Raw genomic sequence first — 25,660 nt, forward strand, 5'->3', positions numbered from 1 at the left:
GCTGCTTCACAGCAAGGAGCCTTCTCTTGCTGAGGCTATTTTGGCAGCATCTGTGGCCAAGAAAGCCTAGAATGGAAAGGGGAAAATTAATGGTTGCATCAATCATGCTCCCATTTGCATCCCTCTACTGTATTCTAAGAGGGCTGCCACCCTTCTCTCCTTGCGATTGGAAACAAGGGCAGGGCAGCAGCTGAGATGAGTTCCTTCCTGATCAGGGGGTCACTGATCTCACTAAGCATGTGGCCAGCAAATTCCTATATGGCTCATGCTTGCCCCTCTGCAACCCAAACCACTCTATCCCAATAAGATGGGAAAGCTGACCTATTCAGCCCTTCTCTTGGATTCACATTTTGTTCAAGAAGGTGGTAAAGAATACAAATAAATGCTTTCTTGTCACATCTATTGCTGTCCCCTGAAGGCAAGTAGGATTAGATTAAATATTCTGACAAATTATAGACTGGAGACTCTTGCTCCATCTCAGACCTGATACTTCCTATTTGTCAACAGATAGGGTTGACAGATCTCACCCTCCTGCGTTTTCCATGTCTTCAGTGTGGGCATTGGCAAAGCTAGACCTTGGGACTAAAAATACAGACATACGAGTGACAAAATGGAGTAACCTTCCATTCTCCTTCTCAAGAGATCTGTACACTTGAAGATAAATCACAAATCCCCACGCAGGAGTAATACCATTATTAAATAAAGTTGAACTTGATTTCTTGAGATTTCATGGATATATCTATTTAATTTTCTTAGCAACCATTCAGTAGTAGTTTGTTATTGCCTTCTTGTGGAATGTATACTGACTCCCACATGTAGCCTATAGCCTTGAACTAAACAGGCCCAACTTTCTTCAGAGCTCAGATAAATCACCTAAGTGTAGTTACTTGTTGATACTCTTATTAGGATCCATCTTATTTACAAAACAAAATGTGTCCAAGCTTCTGAATTTTCCAGAACTCTTCCTCGGGCTGATCTTGCCCTTCCCCCATGAAAAAAGGAAGTGGAAGAGGAAGGAAGATGTTTAGATCAATTAGGCTGGATATTTAAAGCCATTTCATTTATAAAATCAAATTCTGAAGTGCAGCAGCAGAGTGAACTTACGTCAGCTTAATCATTGTCAATATCACATTCAAAGCATTCCCATTCCTTGTACTATATGTTCACTTTGAGACCATTGTCTGCAGAGATTACATCAATAACAACACATTTGCACAACCAACTACTGTATGTTTAAAGGATGCTGTCAACTTGCATGATTGAGACTACAGGATATCAAATATATTATCATGATAGAAAGCACAGAATTCTAGACACTGCCTTCCACCTGATTATTTACCAATTCTACTAGATATTGTTTATTTTTTTCCTGTTTTTTCAGTGGCTGAAACCAAAACTGGTTTTCAAAATGTTTTAAGGAAATGCTCCAAAAAGAAATTTAAAATGCACATCTTAGCATATTTTCCTAACATTTATAATTAATCCCATTTAGAGAAGGTAGGGCTCATCTTAACAATATTTAGAATGCTATGGATTTCAAAAGACCTGTTTTGAATGCATTAAGGAAGAAGCACAATTTATTTTAAAAAGTGTGGATAGGATGTGCTAAGTGTGAACAATTGTGGGGTCCTTGGTGCTTTCTGAGCTTGGCTGTTTGCTTGTAGATATTTCACCACCCAATCAGGTAATGTCTTCAGTGTGAGTGAGCGTGGTCTTTGCTCTTTGCTCATATACAGTGTTCAGGGTGTTGGTGGTTTTATCTTTGGTAGTTCCTTGATTAGGGTATTGTTTTCTGCTTGATTGTCTGGTGTTAATCCCTACTTATGTTGGACATTGGACGAATACTATTTTGTCAAGTTTGTTGCCTTTCTTAACCTGATCCTCACCAAGCCATATAAACAAGAGTGTTAATATAGTATAACTCAACTGTCTGCTAGCTATAGTAAAGACTAGTTAAAGCAACTCACTGCCAAGTAAAAAGGAATACACTGCAGTTCTGGTATTGCCTCTCTGGCTGGTGTGCAGAACTAGCAAAACAAAGGAAGAAGTGAGTGTTAAATAAGGTCCCAAGGGAGGGGAGGAGGGAAATAAATGTGAGGATGGCTACCAGGAAAGCAATTTTCTCAGAAGTTCTCCTGACAATCTTGAAACTAAAAGCTTTTAAGAAAATTAAGTAGCAGTGAGATAGGATCAACAGCCCTTTCCAATTTAGGAGCAACTGATTACAAGATAAGATACAAAGAACAAGGATCTATGATCATCTTCAGCCCAGATGTAAACACTACCGGTATGTGTTAGAAAGGTCTGATTTCAATAGCAACTGAGAGATACGATATGTTGGGGGGGGGGGAAGTACACATTTACCTAAGACCATTTGAAGCAGGTCATTGGGAGCTTTCCCCAAAGGACCCAAACAAATTGAGAAAAGGGACAATGAAGCATCAGATTGAGCTTAATGCATGTGAATGCAGGTGCAGACACAAGGATAAAGCAATCCTTTAGAGTAAGAGTTATGATTGGCTATATATGTATAACAGTGCTCCCACTCAGGAGAAAGATTTAAGTTCTTGTGGCTAGCCTGCTGAAAATGTCAGATCAATGGGCTGCAGCTGTTGAAAGGAACCAAGATTTTTGGAGCAATTATGGAAGGGAATAAAGAGTAACAATAACAACCTAGAAAATTAGCTTCAGTGTGCATATGTGGAAGTAAATGGCATCTTTACATACGTAATTCTCTTGCACAGCTTTGACAAGCTTTGGAAGAAAGGGAGGGAGGGAGGGGTATAGAGAAGGGCAATTGAACAGTAGTCATGGGGATGTATCATTTCATCAGGAGAGGCCTTTCTGAAGAAACCCCTTTGCCAAATGTTTTGGCCTTTTGATCCATAAGAGAGGATTTTTTTCTTTGTGACTCTAGGCCATTCAATGCTCTCCCATGAAAGTATATTTGGCCCTGACTGTCCCTGTATTTAGCAAAATGGCAAAAACTAATTTCTTCTGCCAAGCTTTTAGCTGCTACACTGATTTTAATTGACTTGATTTTAATTTTGATTGGAACTGTATTGCCTTCATTGTTGCATTTAATATTTTGTATTTTTTGAGAACTGCCTTGAGTGCTTATATAAGCAGAAAAGCAGGGTATAAATTTAGTAACAATAAGAATGCAGCAATAGTATTAGAATATCAATTAATACAAGAGACGAAGACAGGATAAAATTGCTATAGGATAATTAAAGAGAAAAAAAAGTAGTGAAGGTAGGGAAGGCAGTTCCTTGAACTGGAACAACTTTAACAAGACTTTGATTTTCTAGAACAATGAGAAAGGAACAGTTTAAGCCAGAATGTATCAGACAACTGACAACAATAGAAATAACTCAATTGTCATAGGCCAGTGGGTGATATCACAAAAATGTCCCAATCTCCCATGAAGCGAAAGTCTGTCTCTTATGGGGATTCAGTATTGTTGTCCAGATTCTGAATTTTACTGATTACAATTACATTTCAGAATAATTCAGAATCTACCTCATTCTAGGGTGTTTTTTTAGACAAGGAGCAATGGCAGTTTGATCACATTCAGAATAGAATTTGTTCATGTCAGGAAACTGGCTTTTCCAGCTAATCAACTCACTCATTTACTTATTTAATTTATCTAGCACATTTATATGGCCGCCCATCTCACATAATGTATCTCTGGGTGGCATACAAACAGAGCAACAATTAAAACAATGTAGATAATCTTAGAAAAAACTAAACATGAATCAAAATAACCACATGAAAAAGCCAAGCCATTTGGGGTTTTAGACCTGCAATTATTTTAGGGTCGTTTGAGGTGGGATGGGGTGGGGAGAAGAAGGATGATTAAAGTACAGAATATGACAACTGACAATTTTAGATCCTTTTGTTTTTGTCCTTAACATTCTGGGATCAGGTTTATATCTCTCCTTCCATCTTCTGTTGTCAAAACTCTCTCAAGAAGATTCCTGCTGCCATCAGAGAACTCAAAGGATAATGTGATATCTGGGTCAGTGAGAATTGTGCAGAGGTCAGGATAATTCTCTCTTGGAATGCCCTCTCCCATATGAAGCCATCCTACCCTTCTTCTCATGGCATATAATTGCCAAGGTGATAGGAACCACAACTCTCCTTACTTTTTCATCATAGCCCTTAAAGAGTTACATGGAGCCAAGAACTTTTATATTTCCCAATGGAAGTAAGCAATGAGATCTAATCTCCCTATTTCTGTTTGGTTGTTAAATGTTTTTATAACACAAAAGGAAAGTGGGGGGGAGGGTTACAAGATGACATAAAGACCTGCAATCTTAATTGAAATAGAAAGACAGGATATTTTCATTCGTTAAATTTTAAAAATCATTTCACTCTTCAAAAAACAATCCTAGGAACTCATTTCTCATGTATTTATTTATTTTTTTTTTTTTTTTTTTTTTTTTATTAAAAGTTTTATAAATTTTACAAAAAAAACAAAAACAATACAGAACAAAAAACAACATATACAAAAGAAAAAAAAATTAAACAATACATATAAAAAAAAAACCCCCACCCCACACCCCTCCCAAAAACCCTCCCTTCCCCCCCCCTGAGCTTCCCAGAGCAGAATATAGGCTTAAGAAATAATAAAAAAAATAAAAAAAATAAAATAAAAATTAAATTAAAAACTTTATATTTATATATATAAAAAAGATATCTATAATATATATAAAAATAAAACTTATGAAAAAACTATATAATATTTTTGTATACCCAATCTAAATTGTATAAATTTTATCCATTTGTCCCAGATAGCAAAAAACTTCTCTTGCGTTTGTTGCTTTAAGAAAGCCGAAATCTTTGCCATTTCTGCCAGATAAGCTACTTTAAAAAACCATTCCTGCAATGTAGGCAAAGATTCCTTCTTCCAATATTGTCCAATTAACAGCCTCGCGGCTGTGATCAAGTTTAACATCAATACAACCTCCTTTGTATCACAATCTGTAACAATACCTAACAAAAATAATTGCGGAGTAAATTTTACCCTCCTTCTAAAAATTCTCTGGATATTCCACCATATTTTGATCCAAAATGCTTTTATCTCTCTACATGACCACCAAATATGATAATAGGAAGCCTCCTTATAACCACATCTCCAACATTTAGGTTGCACGTCAGGGTACATGTAAGACATTTTTTGTGGATCAAGGTGCCATCTATAAAACATTTTATAAAAATTCTCCCTTAGATTCTGTGCTTGAGTAAATTTGACATTTCTCACCCAAATAGTTTCCCAGGTGTCCAATGAAACTGGCTCACCAAAGTTCTGCGCCCATCTAATCATACAATCTTTAATTAGTTCCGTTTCTGAGTCCAATTCAACTAAAACCCCATAAATTCTCTTAATGTGGGTTTGTCTTTGATCCTTCAGTTGCTTAATAAGATTTTCATCTTCTCTAAGAAAACCCACCTTACAATCCATCTTCCATCTATCTAGTAGTTGCCTATATTGGAACCAAGAATAAGTAAAATTTTCTTGTGCTAATTCTTCCCGTGATTTTAATTGCCAGTTTTGTCCATCCCATTTAAGTAACTGTCTGTAAGACACCATATCCATTTTAACCCCTCTTTTTATTCCTTCTATCGCATGCCAAGGTATAGCCCATAATGGTACTTTAAAATCACTTTTATAATATTTTCTCCAAATCCTAAGTAAAGAAATTCTTAAAATATGAGATTTAAAAGCCCAATCTATTTTTTTATTAAATATTAAATAGGCATGCCACCCATAAAGTAAATCCCATCCCTCTAGATAAAGTATCTCAGAATTTGTCAAATTTACCCAGTCACTAATTAATGTTAAAACCACCGCATCATAATATAATTTCAAATTTGGTACCTTGAGTCCACCCCTCTCACGGAAGTCTTGCATAATTTTGAACTTAACCCTTGGTTTTTTCCCTGCCCAAATAAATTTATTGAGACCCTTCTGCCACTCATTTAAATTAATCTCATTTTTCAAAATTGGTAACATTTGAAACAAAAAAAGAAACTTGGGTAGAATATTCATTTTTATCACTGCAATTCTTCCCATGAGGGATAATTGCAGCTTTTCCCAATTCTTCAAGTCTTTCTGTACCCCGACCCACAACCTTTCATAATTATTTTTAAATAGTTTTGCATTAGAAACAGACAGCATCACCCCCAAATATTTTACCTTATTAACAATCTCAAAACCCGTCGAGTTAACCAAAATCTGCTTCTCCTGACTCGACAAATTTTTAGGTAAAATTTTAGTCTTATTTACATTAATCTTAAAACCCGAGACCAAACCATAATGGTGAATCAACTGTAATAAGTTTACTACAGAATAATCAGGTTGCGACAAAGTAACAACCAAGTCATCCGCAAAAGCTCTCAACTTATATTCTTTTTTATTAACATATATTCCTTTAATTTCCTGAGACTCTCGAATTTTAATCAATAATATTTCCAATGTTAAAACAAACAACAATGGCGATAAAGGACACCCCTGTCTAGTACCTTTCTCTATTGTGAAAACCTCCGACAAACCTCCATTAACAATAAGTTGTGCTGTTTGTTTTTGATATATTACCTTAAGGGCTTGTAATATGTTTTCACCAAAATTCATTTCTTCCATTACTCTTAGCATAAAATGCCAATTCAGTTGGTCAAATGCTTTTTCAGCATCTAAAAATATGAGCCCTGCAGGAACTTGGTTGTTCTTATCTAAGTATTCTAATAAATTAATAATTTGTCTAACATTGTTTTTCATATACCTTCCTGTTATAAACCCTGATTGATCTTTATGCACAAGATGATGCACCACCCTCATAAGCCTATTTACCAAAATTTTTACAAATATCTTATAATCCACGTTTAAAAGAGATATAGGCCTATAGTTTTTTGGTAAAGTAAGATCTTGATCCTCCTTTGGAATCAATGATATAAAAGCACTACGCCATGAAGGAGGAATCTCTAAACCCTGTAAGATACCATTAAAAAGATCATTTAATGGTTGAATCATCTCCTCCATTAAAGCTTTATAATAAACAGCTGTTAACCCATCCGTACCCGGTGCTTTCCCTAATTTCAATTGTTGAATTGCTGAGGCGATTTCCTCCTTAGTAATTAAACCATTAATTTCATATTTCTGATCCTCAGTCAGTTTAGGAAAACTTGCCTCAGCTAAATATTTATTTATATCTAACAGTTGTACATTAGTAGATTTGTATAGGTTTTGATAATAATCCAAAAAAGATTTTTTAATTAATTCCTTCTGAGAAACTAGTTTACCCTTATAATTTATTTTCTCTATTATTCTCAGTCTCTGTTTCTTTCTTAATTGATAAGCCAACCATCTCCCCGGCTTATTAGCATTACAAAATGTATTTTGTTTCATAAATAATAAATTGGTTGCAGCTTGATCTGCTATCAACATATTAAATTGTGACCTTAATAACTTTACAGATTCTTTAGTGCTTTCATCAGAAGGATTTAGAATCAAAGCCCTTTCTTTTAATTTAATTTCATCTTCAAGTTCTCTACGTTTCTGAATCTGATTTCGCTTATAAAAATTATTCATTTTTATCAAAACACCGCGCATAAATGCTTTACCTGCATCCCATACCATTGACATTGAAGTCCCCTTGTACATATTCAAAGCAAAATAGTCCTTTAAACACTCCTTTAGTTTTTGAACATTCTTCTCTTGTCTAAACAAATTTTCATTAACTCTCCAGGATCTTCTTTCCTCTTTCTCTTGAATCAACTCCATCCAAACTGGACTATGATCCGTCAGTGATCTAGGAAAAATCTTTACATTCTTTACTTTATTATACAAATCCGTGGTAATCAAGAAAAAGTCAATTCTTGAAAAAGATTGGTGTCTGTCAGAAAAAAAAGTAAAGTCTCTCTCCTCTTGATTACGTTCCCGCCAATAGTCCCTTAATTCCCAGTCTTCTTTCATATCAAAAAAGGCTTTAGGTAGCCTTGCTTGTTTAAGAAAAGGAGAGGAACCTTTCTTATCCCTTTGTGTATCTAAGACACCATTCCAATCACCCATTAATACCACTGATCTATAATCAAGCAAAGTTATTTTTTGGTGTAACTGTTTATAAAATTGTTCCTGTTGTTGATTTGGAGCATAAAGTCCAACTATAAGTACTTTCTTACCATAAATACCAAGTTCAATCATCACATATCTCCCCTGGGGATCTGATTCTACCAGACAAGCTGGCAGGTTTTGTTTGACATATATAACAACTCCCCCTTTCTTCCCAGGTGCAGGAGATATAAAATGAGATCCCAAACGAGCATTAACTAAATATTTCTGATCTTTAAGTAGAATATGAGTTTCCTGTAAACAAATAACATCATTAGTATGTTGTTTCAAATAATAAAAGATTTTTTTCCGTTTCTGAGGAGAATTCAATCCATTAACATTCCAGGTCAAAAACTTTGCCATCTCCCTTGGCACGCAGCCTGGAGAAGACACCATCAAACTCTGACAGAGCTGCGTGTGTTGCATAACTCTTGGGTCTTGCTCCTCCCACCGGCGGTGATGCACTTCCAGGAGAATTCTCTTTGGGCTCTTTTTTACGTTGCTCTTTCTCTTTACGCTTATAAGCTGCACGAGTCATCCTCTGCTCTTTAGCCTCCGTTTGGCGTTGCTTTGCCACTTCTATCATCCCTGCGGAAACCAAATCTAGTGCCTCAGATTGCTGCTCAGGTTCCTTAGCACTCAAAGATTTCCGACCAGATGAAGTTGAGCCTGCACTCAGGACCGAAGTATAGAAATCTCTAGCTTTGTCAACTGTGTTCAATCTGTAACGTGTCCCAGCATGGCTCAAAACGATACCCATCGGAATTTCCCATCTGAATGGCATCGATCTAGCTTTAAGCTCATTGGTTAAAAAAGCAAAGTCTTTCCTACTTCTTAAGATTTTAGATGGGATTTCCTTTAGAATGATGACATCTTGGGCGGCAATCTGAAATCTTTTGTTGTAAAAAGCTTGTATAATCTCATTCCGCAGGGACTTCTTTGTAAAGTAAATCACCACATCTCTGGGCAAATTCTTCTGCTTAGCAATCCAGGAGTTGAGTCTATAAATTTTTTCTACTTCTCTCTGTAATTCTCCTTTATCCATATCCAAAGCCAGCGCCAGATCACTAAGAACCACCTCCATCAAATCTTGATTCATATCTTCCTTGAGGCCTCTAATCCTCAGAGCATACTCCATTTGTCTGTATTGAAACATCAAAATATCTTCTTGTGAGGAGTCCACCTTCCTTTCCACGTCTTGAATTTTGTCATCTAAAGAGTCAACTTTGTCTTCCACTTCCTCAAGCCTTGCATCGAGCTTAACCACCACAGTAGCCAAACCTGAAACAGCTGCCAGTATATCTTGTCGTAATTCATTATTATTTTCTTGCAATTTAGACTTTATCCCCGTTATCTCTTCTTTGAGATCAGATTTAATTTCTGATTTAATCTGTGAAATTGAGTCATTCCTCTCTCTTGAACTACAATCTCTCCCATTATGCCTCTAAAAGTAGAGGAGGGGAGGGTGGTGGCTGAGCATGTTTAGAGGAGAAGAAATAACCTTGGGTACTGAGGAAGCTGCTGCCTCTTTGAAGCCATTTTAGGTCCCTTTCCCCTCCAGCCAAAAAAAGGAGGAAAAAAAAAAAAAAATTTTTAAAAAAAAAAAGTCCAGAATAAATCCCAAGAATACAATTCTAAGCCAAAAGCAAAAGCAAAAGCAAAAAACAATCCTTAAAAAGGGAAAGTAAAACAAAAGAGAAAGGAAAAAAAAACTCCGACACTTTCAAAACGCCATCTTAAGTCCTTTCACTAGTATAACAAAGAAAAGGAGGAAAAATAGTAAAAATCAAAAGATAAAAAAATAAACACCTAAAATATAAGAAAAAGTCCTTTAAACTGCTCCGTCCGTTTAAAAATTACTCACCAAAATGCTGTAAACACGGAGATAGAAGCGGCGGTTTCTTTTGCTTCCAAGGAAGCAAAAACAGCTGGGAGGCGGAGATCAGCAAGAGCTCCGAGGGAACACTCCTTTCACCCCCTCTAGAAATAAATCCAGAGGGGGTTCAGGGGTTCTACCTCTACTCTTGCGTTCTCTATCCCTTCCCTTTGCCCGGGAAGGGATTTCCGAGCCGCGGGCCAGCTGATGCGCGCTGCGCTCCGCGGCTCTGACACTTCCCCAGCTGGACGGCTAAAAGCTAGCCGCCATCGCCGTCGCCTCCCACCGGAAGCTCCTCATGTATTTATTTTAAAGAAACCTGTATCCCAAGTAAAACTGATGCAAGTCATCTCTAGAAGTCAGATAATACATTAAAAACAATTGTTCTCATTTTGGGCGACAACAGATTCCTCAGAATCCTGTCACACGTGAGGCAACTTCTAGATGGGGAGTGGTTGCAGATGGGACCATGATCTGAATAAAGCTGGACAAAAATAAATCTACTACTAACTGAGATGGGTAACACACCCCTCTGATCCCATCCGGTTGTCGTGGAAGATGGGTCAATGAATAGCCAGACTGAGGGAGGGGCTGATGCCAATATAGAAACAAACTGAGGTGCTCAGAGAATTCTGTCTCCTTTGCTATTAAATTAATGTTAATGTTATAAGTTTATATCCAAACCTATTTTGCACTGAAGGGGAAAATGGAGTATCAGATAACTGACCATTGATCAAATACTGACATTTTGTGAAGTGATCACCCTATAACATTCTGAATACCAAATAATAAACAAATACATGTAGATGATAATTCCATCATGGAATTATTTGAAGGGATGTGATGCGATCACATGGGTGAACCTGAGTTGATGATCAATGCCTGGGAATGCTGAGTATACCATTATTGAAAAGCAAGATATCAATATTTATTATTATCATAGATTAATAAAGTCTATGTACAGATACATATATGGTTCACATTACCTCATGTGCAAAATATGAGAGTGAATAGGTAAAGCATTCAAAAGATTCTAGGTACTTCTATACAATCCATGATAGCCTAGCAGAAAATAAGAGAACATGTAAGATATAGGTGAGGCTGAGCAATTTAATTACGTTTATACAAGCTGGTCTGATCCTTGAGATGAGAGTAGAGAGTATTTAGTTTTTAATATTTATACATAATTATATTTCCCAATGAAACATCACAGGCATGGATCCCATTTGGATCATCAAAGGGAGAATTGGGGAAAAGTCACTGTTAACAGTAATGCTTTTTCTGGTACCCTCTTTGTTCATATGTGCAGCAAACAAAACTTTTCCCCTCTGCCTGAAGGCCATGAGGTGCAGAAAGCATTAGTCTGATTCTGAAAATGGTTTTCTTGAACAAGGTTTGAAGGATCGTGGGTGAAATGTATGCCTAGGGTTGCTACTGAATTTTTATTTCCCTAATATTGGGTAATATGACATGATTCTATGGCTTATAAGTGAGATTTCTTGATTCTGCACGATGTGCATTCCAGAATGCCTTCCTTTGCACATGTCTTAATCATGGGCTGCCAAAGCACCAAAACTCTACACAACCTGAATGAAAAAAAAAAAAAGAGGACAGAAGAGGGAAGAATATAGACTAGATAGCTAGGTTGTGGCATGACCTTTTGGCCTTTTGTTATCTTGGTGCTGCACATTGCACGTATGTTGGAAGACTCCAGCAATTTGTGTTTCAGAATGGGGGAGGTAACACAGTTTTAAACAATTATTGTTTTTTCCACCTGACTGCCTGTAAACTTGTTAATTTTTCCCCTTTAATGTGTGAAAATGAAGACAGCAGCTGCATGGAAATGAATTACCCTCTTATCCCCAGGCTCTGGCTGGTGTTCAGAGTACGCAGGCCTCTAGCACAATCATGGCCTTCTATAAATAAAGCCCAATATCTCATCAATGGCAGAACAGCCGTGCTTTATAGAGTCGTGTGATATAAAACCATCCCTCTTTACGGCCCTCAAACCATTTGCGTCATTTAGTGCAGCTCTGTAAACCTTCTGTTCTGCACACAATGCTGTATGAAGTGCTTAACGAGAGATACACTGCCATACACTCAGTTAGAGTGATTTGGGGAACCCCCCAGTTCAGAATCGTGCTTGCCTCCTACGCATTTACAAGTTGTGATACTTTCCACCAAATTCCATCCTGAAAAGACTGCCAAGAAGTCCCAAATCCAAAAATTCAGCCCACAGCTGGAAATATTTGGCACCTATTCTGTGTGACACAGATACACTCTTAGAAAATATTTCTCAATGCCTCCCCCCCACACCATTCCCCCAGATGAAAAACACACTATTCATTCTCCTCTGAATCGGGTAAGGGCTTGTTTCTTCTGCATTCTGCTGTCAGAATCAGCCATACTTCCGTGCATTTTATGGCCATCATACAGTTTTCTTGAAAAGACGTATATTCATGAAAATGTGATACATACATACATACATACATACATACATACATATTCAAATAATAAAAAATCACCAAAAGCTAATATTTCAAGGGTTGTTAACTTACACTTTTATTATTTGAGATACTTGCACAAGATCCCTTGGCCAGAGAGAAGATATAACTTTCCCACTATGGAGTTGCTTATTAGTAACTGGCATTTTTGGCAGCTGATTTTCAGTCCATTTCCTAGTCACCAATGTGTGCCTGTTATCTCCTTCCAACAGAGTCAAGGTATCTTATCTGGGATATTTTAATACAGTGGTTCTCAACCTTTTTAATGCCATGACCCCCAACCGGTCGTAAGTCGAGGACTACTCAACCGGTCGTAAGTCGAGGACTACTCAACTGGTGCAGCACCGTTTGCAGAATGGGGCTTTTGGTGGGCTCAGCAGGGCAGAGACAGCCTGGACAATTCCTATTGGCTTTTGAAAGCCAATAGAATTAGACTCTATTCAAGAGAGTCTATTCTATTGGCTTTCAAAAGCCAACAGAATAAAAGGGAGTAGCACAGCTAAGGAAAAGGGGGAAAAAATGGTGGACTGCATTGTTTGGCAATCCCCGTGAAATGGTCATTCGACCCCAAATGGGGTCCCGACCCACAGGTTGAGAACCACTGCTTTAATATGTTATTTGAGAGCCAGTTTAGTATAGTGGTTAAGGCACTGGGTTAGAAATCAGGAGACTTAGGTACAAAGCCAGTTGGGTGGCCTTGGGCCAGTCAGCCCTAGAAAGTGGGTGAGTGCAAAAGAAGTGCAAGTACAAAAAAAAAAATAGTATCGTATTTAGTATTCAGTATTCAGTATTTAATATACAGGTAGTCCTCGACTTACAACCACAATTGAGCCCAAAATTTCTGTTGCTAAGTGAGACATTTGTTAAGTGAGTTTTGTCCCATTTTACGACCTTTCTTTCCACAGTTAAGTGAATCCCTGCAGTTATTAAGTTAGTAACATGGTTGTTAAGTTAATCCGGCTTCCCCATTGACTTTGCTTGTTGGAAGGATATAAAATGGGATCACATGATCTCAGGACAGTGCAATCGTCATAAATATGAATCAGTTGCCAAGCATTTTAATTTTGATCATGTGACATGGGAATGCTGCAATGGTAGATAGTGCGAAAAACGATCAAAAGTCACTTTTTTCAATGTCATTGCAACTTTGAATGGTCATTAAATAAACTTGTAAGTTGAGGACTACATATAGTATTAGTATTTCTATTACTATAATAATATGCAATATTTTAATCTTGCACGACTAAACACAACTTTAGTTAATTGATCTTAGGTTAATGAGAAAATACACAAAAGTCATGAATCATTCTCCACTCGCAAGACCATGAACATTAGATTAACAGTTCTCCCCTAAGACCTCACACATAACACATTATTTTAAAGCCAACATCACCCAGTTGTTGCAAGTTTATTTCCTAGAATCGTGGTATATATATCCCATCACATGTTTCTATATTACAGCAGCAGAATAAGAATAATTTGCTTTATCTTACGATGGTATTAATCACTCAGCACATAAGGGAAACAAACTATGGAGACTTGTCTCATATGATCATCACTTCTTACAATAAGACCACTGTGAGGTTTAGATTCCATATGTGCCTGACTTATTTATTTGATGCTCACTCTTTAAAACAGATGGAGATCTGCTTTTCTGCCAAACTCATCTTCTCTTGGATCTAAGTTAATCTGCTGTGGTTGTCTACTGGCTAGGACTGACTCAAAGCAATGGAGGATAGTTCCAGAATGGATAGCAATTTCCTCTCTAACCTTTTTCTAACCTTTTTCTAACCTTATTTCTTTTTCTACCAGCTTCTGAGTCATACCAGCTTCTTGAGACAGAACAGATTGTTTTTTCCAGAGGTCTGGTCACTTGCTTTGAAAATTAGGCTGAGGTTGTGAACCTCTATTTTACACATTCCAACAGCATTGTGGAATAATATCACAGAATTATTAAAGATAAATAATTATCCAAATCGCAGAGAAACACACCAGGCTTAACTTATGGCTAGTGTTTCATTATGGCTAATCTAATGCTATTAATTGGTTCAAATTACAGCTGAAAACCACTGCCCTTTCAAAATGTTTCATGTTTCTCAAAACTCCCATAAATTTCTCAAGGGCAAGACTCCCTCTTAGCAGTGACAGTATTATTGCTAAAAAACCCAGTGGGAGGAATTTTCTTCTGCTGTCTTCCCTTGGGATTTAGCTGAAATGGAGGAAACACAAGAAGGTATAGGAGAGATTTGTGGAATGAATGTTCACACTCATTCCTTGGTCACCTCACAATTAAGTAATTGCAAAAATACCACATAGGCCCATGGAAATTTCTCCAAAATTATTTTCTCTCTTGAAAAGATAATTAAGCAAATTATCTTTCATCGAACTGAATAAAAATTGGTAAGGTAAAATGTGGAAGAATTTTTCTATCTGGCAGTGATCCAAACCATTGTTGGTGTTACATAAGAAATGAGTTGCAAAGGGGTTCAGATATTCTTTCTTCCTTTCATCTACTAAATTAAAGTGCGATTTTCAGTCGTTGTAGGACCAAGGTAAATGATGGTTTCAAATCCGAAAGGATAAATTAAAATATGCTGCAAACCAGGAAATAAGGGGATCAAAACACACGAGGAAAAGAGAAACAGACAGGTCCATGTAAGCTCCAAACCCTTCAATCTTGTTCATATCCCCAAATTACAAGTTAGCATTACATCTGATTCAGTTCAGATGAAAACATTGCTCCACTCTGCTTTACCCCAAGCAAAAATACATGACTGGAAGGAAAATACATTTCTGTCTGATCTAATCCCTTCAAGTCCTGGTTGGGCTTAAATAAATGCACACCATCCTTTCTAGCATTCACTCTGGTCAATTCCCCAGATTACTCTTCCCACATATGACAGAGCCACTGCCAGTCCCCTTGGACACTCTCTGAGCACCTGCCATTTGTGACATGGCAAGCTGCAAAAAAGCTGGGAGTGAGGGAGTGAGCAAACTACCCAACTGCCAAGTTAGAAAGTGACCCAGGAAGCAATCTGGTCTATTTCCACAGACCCTCAAAAGCCATATTGGAGCCAAAAGAACACTTCTTGTGAACAGAAGAGGACCTATGTAGGCATTATCTGCACTTCTCAGATTTTCATCTTGTAAAACAGTGAGTTGACAGAAAGTAGACACTATGCACTTCTAATTTTTTCCTACTTTCTAGGTTTAGGGCAGGGATGGGTAACTTACAGTCTCTCGCAAGCTGCATAACTACTCTCTGCATCTATCCCAAGATCTGAGAAGAGTTCAGCAATATTGGGAGGGACCAGTTGTCCTTTGATTTAGGACAAAATAAAAAATGACTGTCAAGTAGGTGGACTAACACTCAGCCCAGAAAATCCCCAAGCCATGAATCCTAAACCAAGTATGAACTAGACTAGAGGAAGGAGTCTGATGCTTTTTTGGTAAGAAAACAGATTCTATCTATAGGTGTGTAATAGGAGATTCCCAGAGCTAAAACAGTGAAGAATTCAACAGACCTCCAAACATTTCAGAGTAGTTTTATTCCGCTTGCAGAAAGTCGCAAAGTATACTTTTCCTCAGAAGTTTAAGGGAGAATCAAACTGGGGACCTTTTCAGTGGCATCCTGAGCTTAACAGCTTCCCTGTCGCCTGATTCTTTCTCAGTTGTAGGTATGCCCACGACAACACAATTTAAGCTCTGGCAATTATGGGAAAGGCAGAGATATCAGCTCCAGGCTAGAGCTTCAGGTTGCTTCTTGTCCCCAATGGATGGGCAGGTAAACACAGCTGCATAGGGCTATTTCCCTCAAAGAGGGAGCAGAAAGAGTAGCATAAAGGAGGCTCTTTGGGCCTAGTACTCATATACGCCCTGACAGTATTACAGACAGGCTTATTAAGTGTGTAATATTAAATTAACCCAGATAACAGCATAAGAGCTTTTAAAGTCAATTCATTAAATATAATTAGGAAGATAGCTTTTTTATGTATGGTAGCAATCTGATCTCAATCATAGGCATGGTGCTATGCCTGCTGGCATCTCTGCTCTCAACTGTGCTTCTTTCTGGGTTGGGCTAGCATTCTCAAGCAAGGAATCATTCTTTACCAATTCCTTCCTTAAGACCATGTTTGGGGTAATGGTTAAAACCCAGCAGGATAAAAACCACGAGTTTCACAAAGCCAGCTTGTTGACTTGAGCCAATGCCAAACCACTTCCAGAAATGCTATCACGAAAACCTCTGGGACTATTCCAGTAGTCGCCAGGAATCAACACTGATTCAAAGATACCAAAAACTCATAAGCCAAAACTCATAGTCAATCCAGGATTTCTCTGTGGTCCTTTTTTTGGATTCCTTAAGGAATCTCAAGATCAAGTATCTCTTGTTCTCAGCCTGAGGTTTCTCCTCCATGTGTGACTGAGAGTAAGGAAGACAGAATGGAGAGACAAGGGCAATGGCCTCTTTTATTCTGCTGCCATGGACAAAGACTTGGATCCTTGCCCAACAGGGTACATTCTAACCCAGTTTACATATATCCTGGAAGCAAAATGCCCCAGCATTTCCAGCCAACCATTTCCCCCCTCCTCTTGGAAGTTAATGAGGCTTTTGGTCTCCCAAGGCTGGTTGCGCTCCTGCCCCAGTTAATTAACTGCTCCTGGGGAACAATTCATATCTGTCAGGAGATGGGGGCCATGCCAGCTTTTTACTCTGCAGAGGTGGGGGAAAGAAAGGGAGAGCCCAGTCAGTTCCATGCAGTTGGAAGGGAAGTCTCTTGAAAGCCTTCAGCACTTACATTTTTGCTAATCCTAAACTGGACATGGGGTGTACCTCCAAAAAAAATCCAGGAAAGCCTCAAGGATGTTGTGAAACCCAGACACTACCTGCTGTCAATTGCTTTCCTGGTTGTCCAGAGAGGAGTGCAGGCTCTCAATAGCAGCGAACTTCTTTGTGATTAGGTTGTCCATTGCCTTATGATTTGCAGAAGAGCGAAAGCCTACACATAATTAGACAGTCAATGTAGAAAATGTAAAGGTAGGACACTTGATCTTCAGTCTCATGTGGGGTTCACTTTAGTCCTTCCTCTTTAAGGGATTAACCTTTAGAGCCATGAACAGGAATAGGGTACTTTCAAAATAAGGCAGAGTTTGAAAATACTGTCGCTGGGACAGTAGCCTCTCATCTGTCACAGCCTCCTTCAGCAGAGTCTGTATCAAGACCTCACAATGCATTTAAAAACAGCCTGCTCCAATACAATTGCTGCCAGAGATGTATGAAATAACAAGGAAATCAAAGCAACTCTCCATTGACAGGGATGGGATACCTTAGTTGTAAAAGCTGTTTTCTGCACATTAGGAAGTCTTGAGAAGCTCTAGGCTGTATAGGGCTTTCCCGGTTATCAGAATCAGGAGCTGAACATTCCCTACCCAGAAAGCGCCTTTGCGGGAGAAGCAAAATTGATTAGTTGAGCTGAGCAAGGGGGTGCAGAGGCCTAGAGGCTACATCAGCTCCTGGGACTGGTTACTTATTCAGATGCTTTGGACACAGATCCCCCCTCTTTGTTGGTTGCTTATTAGCATTTTCAAGCCTGCGGGCAGCTCTGATGGATGGAGCACAGCCTTCTCTCACTGCAGAGCTAAGACTAGGCACCTTTCTGCAGCTACAGCTTTGCTCCGGATGCCTTTCGCTCTCTCTTCTTCCCAATTCCTAAATAACCGAGTGGTGGATTAGGGGCAGATAAGATGCAGCCTCTAGATATAAGCACGGTGGCCTCTTCACCTTTTCTTTCCTGCAAATAATGGCACATGTGAGGCTAATGAATTATTCTGATCCAGCAAGACCCAACAACTGTCAGAAGCGATTGACTGTGGAGCCAAACAAGAACGAGGCAAGAACTGCAGGGAAGGGAGGAAACATAAAGAAAGTACAAGCCATATGTATCCTTGCCTCTTTATGCCAAAAGAAAAGCTCACTTGTTTGGGATCACCACTTGCCGATTGTACAGCCAAAGAAGCTATTGAATGAAACTATTGTGGAGTGACTGGAATACAGAGAAGATTTTATTAATTTATAACACTCTGCGACTGAATTCCAATCAAAGAACCAAAGAACCAAGAATGATCAGGCTTGAATAACCAGTAGTACATGCATGCAAGTAGGAATAAATGCGGGTACAGAGATGAGATGCACAGCACAAGAATCTAGGGGTGTTTGAAACATTATTGTGTAAAGGCTAGGAGGAGGAAGGAAAAAACACATTTCTGGCTTTTTACTTTAAACACAGAACACGGAATATGTTAGAATACGTTAACAGTGTAGCCATGCAATCACATTAATCAATGAATAAATTGTAGATCTTAATTGCAATTGGAACTCATGTAATTGTCTTAGGATGGAGACAAACAGTATCTATGGTAGGATAACAATTTGTTGTGGCATAAAAGGGCTTTTTTTCGTCCTTAAGAAGCCTTCAAAGAATGGACAGATTCATGCTGCACATCTGATGAAGTAGCCTTGATGCTACAATAAAATATATGTTATTATATTAAATAAAATGTTTATAAAAATATACTATTCCTATAAAGTGACATGCAGCACTTTGCCATTTTTGCTACAAGAGCAGCACTCATCTTTTGAAACATGTCTCTATGGACTCAGGATTGAGACATGAACTTGGATTAATCAGATGCTTTCAATCTTGTAAACCACTCCTAGATTTTTGGTATATAAATTTTTTTAAGTAAAATAATTAAATCTTTAACCTACCTCAGTGGATAATTATGTGAGTAAATGGGATGTAGGGGAGAGAAAAACATATATATTGTCCTGAATTCCCAGGAAAAATGGAGAAATAAATAATAAATAAATAAATGAAGCAGAGCTTCGTGATAGGACACAGGGAGATAAGCGTAACTGACATCAATATCAGTTTTTGCTGGTGTAGGTTAACAACATACTTCCATCCACAGAAGCAAATGTGGCAATGATAAATTTAATGATGCAAACTTTTGAAACAATCAAAGCACACTGGACAAAAATCTGTGGTTATATTAATGAAAGAGATGGCAGAATGGTGAAGAGGACAGAGGATTCACACAAGAGAGATGGGTTGACATACAGCAGACTGTTCCCACTTCCATTTCCTGCTTTCCAAATATGACAGGAGAGCAACAGGTTCCGCAGAAACCACATTGCTAGAAAAACACAGGCCACGGGCCACATGAAACTGATGTTGCCTCTGCCTGATCTAAAATTCTTTGAGGGTGATTTCCTCTGGGCAACCGGTGTCCTTCTCTGGCTTGAAGGAATCAATCTGCTCATTCCTCCTAACTATCCATCACCGGCTGGACTGCCTATGGGCTCCTTTTCTCACTTTTTCTTCCATTATGTAGGCTGAGTTAGGGAAATGGATTGCGGTGCTGCCTTCAAATAGTGGTGGCCAAGGAGCTGCACAAATGGGCAAGCAGGAGACAGCAGATGGAGGGGGAGGCAGAACAGGAAACTCATTTACCCAGAGTAAAAATAGGCTGGAAAATGTGACATTTATTAAGTACAATTGTGGAAGAAAGGTCATTGCCAGCCCCAGCACCAAGATGGGGTGCCGCTGATTATACAGCTGGGGAATGAGGCAGCAAAGCCAGGCTGAACAACAGCAGCTGGGGGGGGGGGGAGGGAAGGGCAGGGAGAGAAACAGAAATGTGTGCATTTGGGTGTTGCTACTGTTGTTGGTATTTTCTTTTTGGTGCTTCAAGCCTAAAATGCACCAGTAGTGCTTCTTGCTGTTCCACATGAGATACCTCAGTATCATTATCTGCCTACACCCTTCTCTGACCGATCAACCTTCTCAGTCTTCAAACCCCAATCAAGAGGCTGCTTAAGGAAATCCAAGCAAAGAGACTTACTGCATCACCATCACCATCAACTTCTTTTGAAATTCTGGAGAGCACAATCCTTTAACTGACGGCTTTCTTCTGTCAGAATTGCAGCCCTCCTTGCTTTTCAATTCATGTTCTCATCCAGCCCTTTGGACACCATGCAAACCTGTCTTTTGGAATTAAATAGCTCCAGCATATTCCTCACTTCCACTCCTGTTGTGGCTAGATGCCACATACCCCAGATACTGTTCTTTCTCCCCTCTCATGGAGAGTTGCCTTCAAATACCAAGGTCAAAGAAACAGGATGTGAAGGGGAAAGTGGCTATCTACCTCACAATCTCTTCCAGGGAGGGAGGGAAGACCAGCGGCATGAAATCTAAAAAGAAAACAATTGCCCTTGCCAAAGAACCTTTGACATTGACTCCATTTTTTAAGAAATACATTAGCTTCCCCTCCAAGTGCTGGAAGTGGAATCCCTGCAGAGCAGATGCCAGCTGGGTAATTGTCCTTTTGAGTGTGCACACTTGGTGTGGCTGAGCTTATTTCCTCCAGCATGTCTCCATAAAACTTCATTTGCACTTCCCCCTTTACCACTTCCTTTTGCTCTACCTTGTATCTGTGAGACGCTTTGTACTCCAGCATTCCACAGAGGAAAAATGGCCTGAAATGCAGTCTAGCCCCCAACGGGAAGCAGACTGCTTGTCCTGTAAATAAGTTGGTCATGGGGGGGAGGGGAATGCGTCTATGAGTAAGCTGAAATTGAGTTCCACTCATAATACAGATGCTTCCAGGGCAAGAAAGAAAGGTTAGGAAACATATACCTCATAACAAGCCAAAACAGCTGGCTGGAAAGTGTTCCAAACCGACACTGAAGGGGTTAATGGCTAAATCAAATGTTTGTCTTCCGATGCCTGTGATCCTTGCTACTGCAAAGGGACTGGGATAGGATGAGACCAAAGCAGAACACTTCCCTCGCCTAATGCATGCTGTCAGGGAATCTCCTATCCAGCAGAATACAAAGAACCAATTGATTTTCCCGGCACAGACCAAACAGCAGTTGGTGTGTGTGTCTCTGTGGGAGGAAGGACCCTGCTTAGCACTGTTTGAGGAGTCTAAGCCACTGAGTTCACGCACAGATGCATTCACAACATCACCAGGATAGAGGAGGTGCAGGGTAAGTGGTGAGGTCTCCCTTCCGTAGCCATTCATTCCCCGTACATCTAAGAGAGCAGGCGGCCAGTGTGGCTCAGGAGCGGGCAAAGCCCGCTAAGATTTACTACACAGGCTGGGCTTTACTGCACACAAGATGCTTACGCTGGGGAAATCTTCCCAGCGGCTCTTTAATTTGCCATCCCATAAAGAATGTGAATTTGTGACGCTAAATAGGGGGAGATCATTTACCAAGCACAGCTCTTACTTACAGGTTCTTTAAAGGGGATTCATCAGGAGAAGCAAAAACTGGTGCAGCAGTCAACTTAGCAGCAAAGTGGTCACAGCGAAGGTAAGTAGCAGATGCAGCAGATGCACTTTTTCCGAAGGGAAACTGGACCCATGCTAGCCTTTTCAGTGGTCTTTCTTTACCTTGCTACTAGGTACATACTCATCTTCCCTGTGCCTTACACCTATTTATTCATAGCCCCCACCCCACCCCCTCAGAATAACCAAGAGCAGAAAATAATATTACAGCTAGAATGGCCAAAAAAAGTAAAAGGAATCCCTTGTCCCCATTCTCTCCTACCAGTTCTACTAACTAAAGCTACTCATAAATGCCATTTCGTTGGCACAAGGATTCTATGGATGGGACATTTCTTTCCCTCAACAGCCCCCACAACATGCAGTGTCCCCAGAACTGCATAAGAGCAGACATTAGTTCCGAATCAGACATTTAAATCTCAGGGCCAAAGGACACCTTATTTAAGGAGAGTCATGACTAGATTTCCTAATAATAGTGTTGTTTGTTTGTTTCATTGATTGATGGTGTTTTAATGAAATGCAGCCTTAGGAACTGCCAATTTCTTTGGACCAGTGCTTGGGAAAGAAACGGAGACTTAATTCATTGCATCAAGGAAAGAAAAAAAGAATAAACTCCTTCCTGATCGACTGTTGGCCCCATAGAGGGAAAAATGCACCCCTGAGAATTTCCTTTGTGGGGCCAACAACAGCTGGATTGAGGGGCAGATCTAGACCAGGAAAACAGAACGAGAGGAGTGTTAAACACCCTCTGGGTCCTCCTCTCTCACTGCTGAAGAAACTGACAGACTCTGTGGTTGCATTTCAAGAATACCAACCATTTCAGGTAAATAATCAGGAGATCCAGATGCAAATGGGAAGCCTGAGGAATGGGGTGGTGGTGATCTGAGCGGGTTGCCAGACAGCTGAGCTTAATCTGACTAACATGCAGTGTGTGCAATTTCATCTCAGTATTCTGATGGTGGGGTGATGCATCTCCAGAGCAGACTTCATACTTAGTATTGCTGGTTGTTTCCCCACTCCAGCCAGGGGTTCTGACACAGCTTACATGGGGCTCATGCAACCAAGCACTTTAAACCATTGCTAACTCTGGGCCAAAGTTGCCATCTATCTTTGGCAGTCTCCTGCCTTGTATTTCTCTGCCCAATCCGACATGCACTTTCACAGCAAAGACTTGAGACCAGATGACAACAGCAGCAGGAGCCTAGAAGCTGATCTTTGACCCACCTAGCATGTGTACTTACTATGCATATGCGTGGGTCATTTTCTCCCCATCTCTCCATTTATATTTCTTCTTGTTCAGCATACTTCTCCTTTTAAACCACCCCTACCCCCCAACACACACACAGTGATCAGAAGGCGAAGCAGCCTCCCGTGTCCGCAGGAGAGAAGCAGCTCATTTCCAGAGTCATTATGGTCTGAAAAGGGTCCCATCAGGTATTCCGCCCGCTCAGCACATTTATTTCCCCAAACCACAGCGGGGATTTGTGATTTTTCAGACCCAATATCAAGCAAGCACGGGGCTGGCTCATTCCACCCAGTAGGAAGCTTTTCAGATAATGCAGTCAATACCATGCCAGAACGTGCCAAGAGAGAAGATGGCAGAGTGACTTGCCATACCACCTTAGCTGGAACAATGGCACTGCTACAATGGGCACTGGACTGGGAGCACAGCTTGACTGAAACTGGGAAAAGCACTTAAGCAGCAGATCACTGGAAAAATGCAGGAATCCCTAAGCGTATTCAGGACCCATCTGGGCACCTCATATCTTTAAATATCTGGGACTTTATGGCCTTCTCTCATAACTTACAGGATTATCAGCACTTGCTTTCTACCCCATTCCTCGTTCTCGGTGGCTATGTATACTCAAACAAAGTAAGAGTTATTCAGGATGTTCCTGTAACATTCAGACTGCTTCTGCCTATGTCATCCTTCTTTCCTTTCATATATTATTACCTTCTGCATATTTCATCCAGTGTCCCAAGTTCCCAGATGCTTGGGCAGGACTGGCACCCTATCCATTCTTCTTTTTCAGACTGATACTTAAGATGCAACCTCAGCCTTGACATAAACCTGGGTACTGGTAAGATATTAATTCCAAAAAAAGCACAAGGAGGACACAGGGAAGGCAGAACAGATACTCACTACTGTGAAGTTTTCTGCAGAGCAATTCTCACCACTAAAGCTGCAGTTCTTCAGCATGTCATCAAGTTGGTGCCCAGTGCGGTTGACAATGTCAGCCATGTCTGGGTCAGGATAGAGCAGGTCAGAGGCCTTGTGTCCATCACGGTCCTTGGGTGGCAATCCAGTCATGTTGGCTAGGTGAAAAATATCGGCGTCTGTAAGTGCCGAATGACGGAAACGGTTGATGTTGCAAATGGTGACGGCTGGGAAGACCATCTTTTGGGTAGCCTCCTCATCCAGGGTGGTGACATGTGGATGCTCCAGGTAGAAGAGTGCTGACCGAGCTGCCTGATACAAGAAAAAGGCCAAAGAGGCCACAAATGCAAGTGCCCAGAGGACCTGTCGGACCCCCAGTTGCCCTGAGCGGCAAATATGGGCCAGGCCGTGCAGGGTGCTGGTGCCAGCGAAGGCGGCCAGGTCACGATGGTGTGGCCGGCTAGTCTCCTCTAGCAAGCTCTCCTTGTCCCCTTCCTCTTTCGCCGCCTGCTTCTCATCCTCCTCTGCAAATTTGATTTTGCAGACAATCTCAATCGGCATCTGTGCCGAGGCACCAGGCAGCACGCTACCCCCCCAGTGAGGGGAGGCAGTGGAAGCCTGAGGTGCCCCGCACCGGCCGCTTACCCCTGGCTGCTGCAGGACGCCCCTAAATTAGTAAACCCGACCAGGGAGGAGGAGGAGGAGAAGGGCTGGGGAATCTGGCCCCAGTCTCTCAGAAGCTTCTGAACGCAGCTTTCCTCTTGTCTCACTAGTGATCTTCTGGTGCTTCCGTTTGCTTATCTGCACAAGCCCAGCTGTCAGAGCTGGCCGCCGCTCCCTGTGCCGCTGTGTGTGCCGCTCCTCTGCACGCCCGGTTAAGACCCCACCAGATACAGGCAGCATTTAGGCATCATGTGCTAATAAAATCCAGGGGATACTTAATAATTCAAGGCATGTCAACATTATTTCATCCTCAATTTTTTTTTTTTTTTAAAAAAGCAGGGTGTAATGGGGAGAGCTAGTGGAAGATAGTGAGCAGTAATGGGAAAGCCAGAGCTTGGTTTGCCAGAGCCACCACTCCAAAGTGGTACTAGAGCCACTTGTTTGAATCACTCGTAAGCTGGCAAAAAGTCTGTGCCAAGGAAAGGAGCAAAGGAGCCAGAGATCGAGGGTGCTGCTGCTGCTGCTGCGGGAGCTCCTCAGACAGACTCCCTGGCTCTCATTCCGTGCCCGACACCCACTTCCTCCGGGGAGTCCCTTCAGGTGCCCAAAGCAGCTGCCCGGCTAATTCCTCCTACCTTCCATCTCCGCGGACCTTCCGACGCCTCCTTGCCAACGCCGAGGAAGAAGAGAGGAAAAGTTGAGAGGGACGGAGAGGGGCAGGAATGAGCTCCTCGCGTGTCGTCGGTTGGTACCGGGTCCAATGGACAGCGGCGGCACATACGACACCCCCACCCCCACCCCACCCGCAGGCTCGAGAACTGTCTTAATTGGAGAAGGAGCGGCGGAAGAAGGAGAGCGGAAGCGAGGAGGAGACGCCCCCTCCTCCTATTGATCCCGCTCCCCACGGAACAAACAAGAGGCAAAAAGTGAAAGGCTTATTGATCGGTGGGAGGGAGCGCAGCTGCCGGGGATTAAGGGCGCGCGCGAGCGGGCGGGCGTGT

General features: G+C 40.7%; 1 protein-coding gene across 6 annotated transcripts in view; it reads right to left on the reverse strand.

Annotated features, from left to right (window-relative positions):
- Nucleotides 1–25,435, reverse strand: part of ASIC4 (acid sensing ion channel subunit family member 4) — a 113,671-nt gene extending 88,236 nt beyond the window's left edge. For all 6 annotated transcript variants that reach the window (XR_005558003.1, XR_005558005.1, XR_005558004.1 and 3 more), the window contains exon 1: nt 23,982–25,435. Coding sequence is in view for 3 of the 6 variants with exons in the window: in XM_039354411.1 (XP_039210345.1) it covers nt 23,982–24,557 (576 nt within the window). In the remaining 3 variants the exon portion in view is untranslated. The remainder of the gene's footprint in view (nt 1–23,981) is intronic.
- Between the last annotated feature and the right edge of the window lie 225 nt (nt 25,436–25,660).

Source organism: Crotalus tigris, unplaced genomic scaffold (assembly GCF_016545835.1).
Source record: "Crotalus tigris isolate CLP2741 ecotype Arizona unplaced genomic scaffold, ASM1654583v1 scf7180000018550.1270297659:1495590, whole genome shotgun sequence".
Classification (NCBI taxonomy): domain Eukaryota; kingdom Metazoa; phylum Chordata; class Lepidosauria; order Squamata; family Viperidae; genus Crotalus; species Crotalus tigris.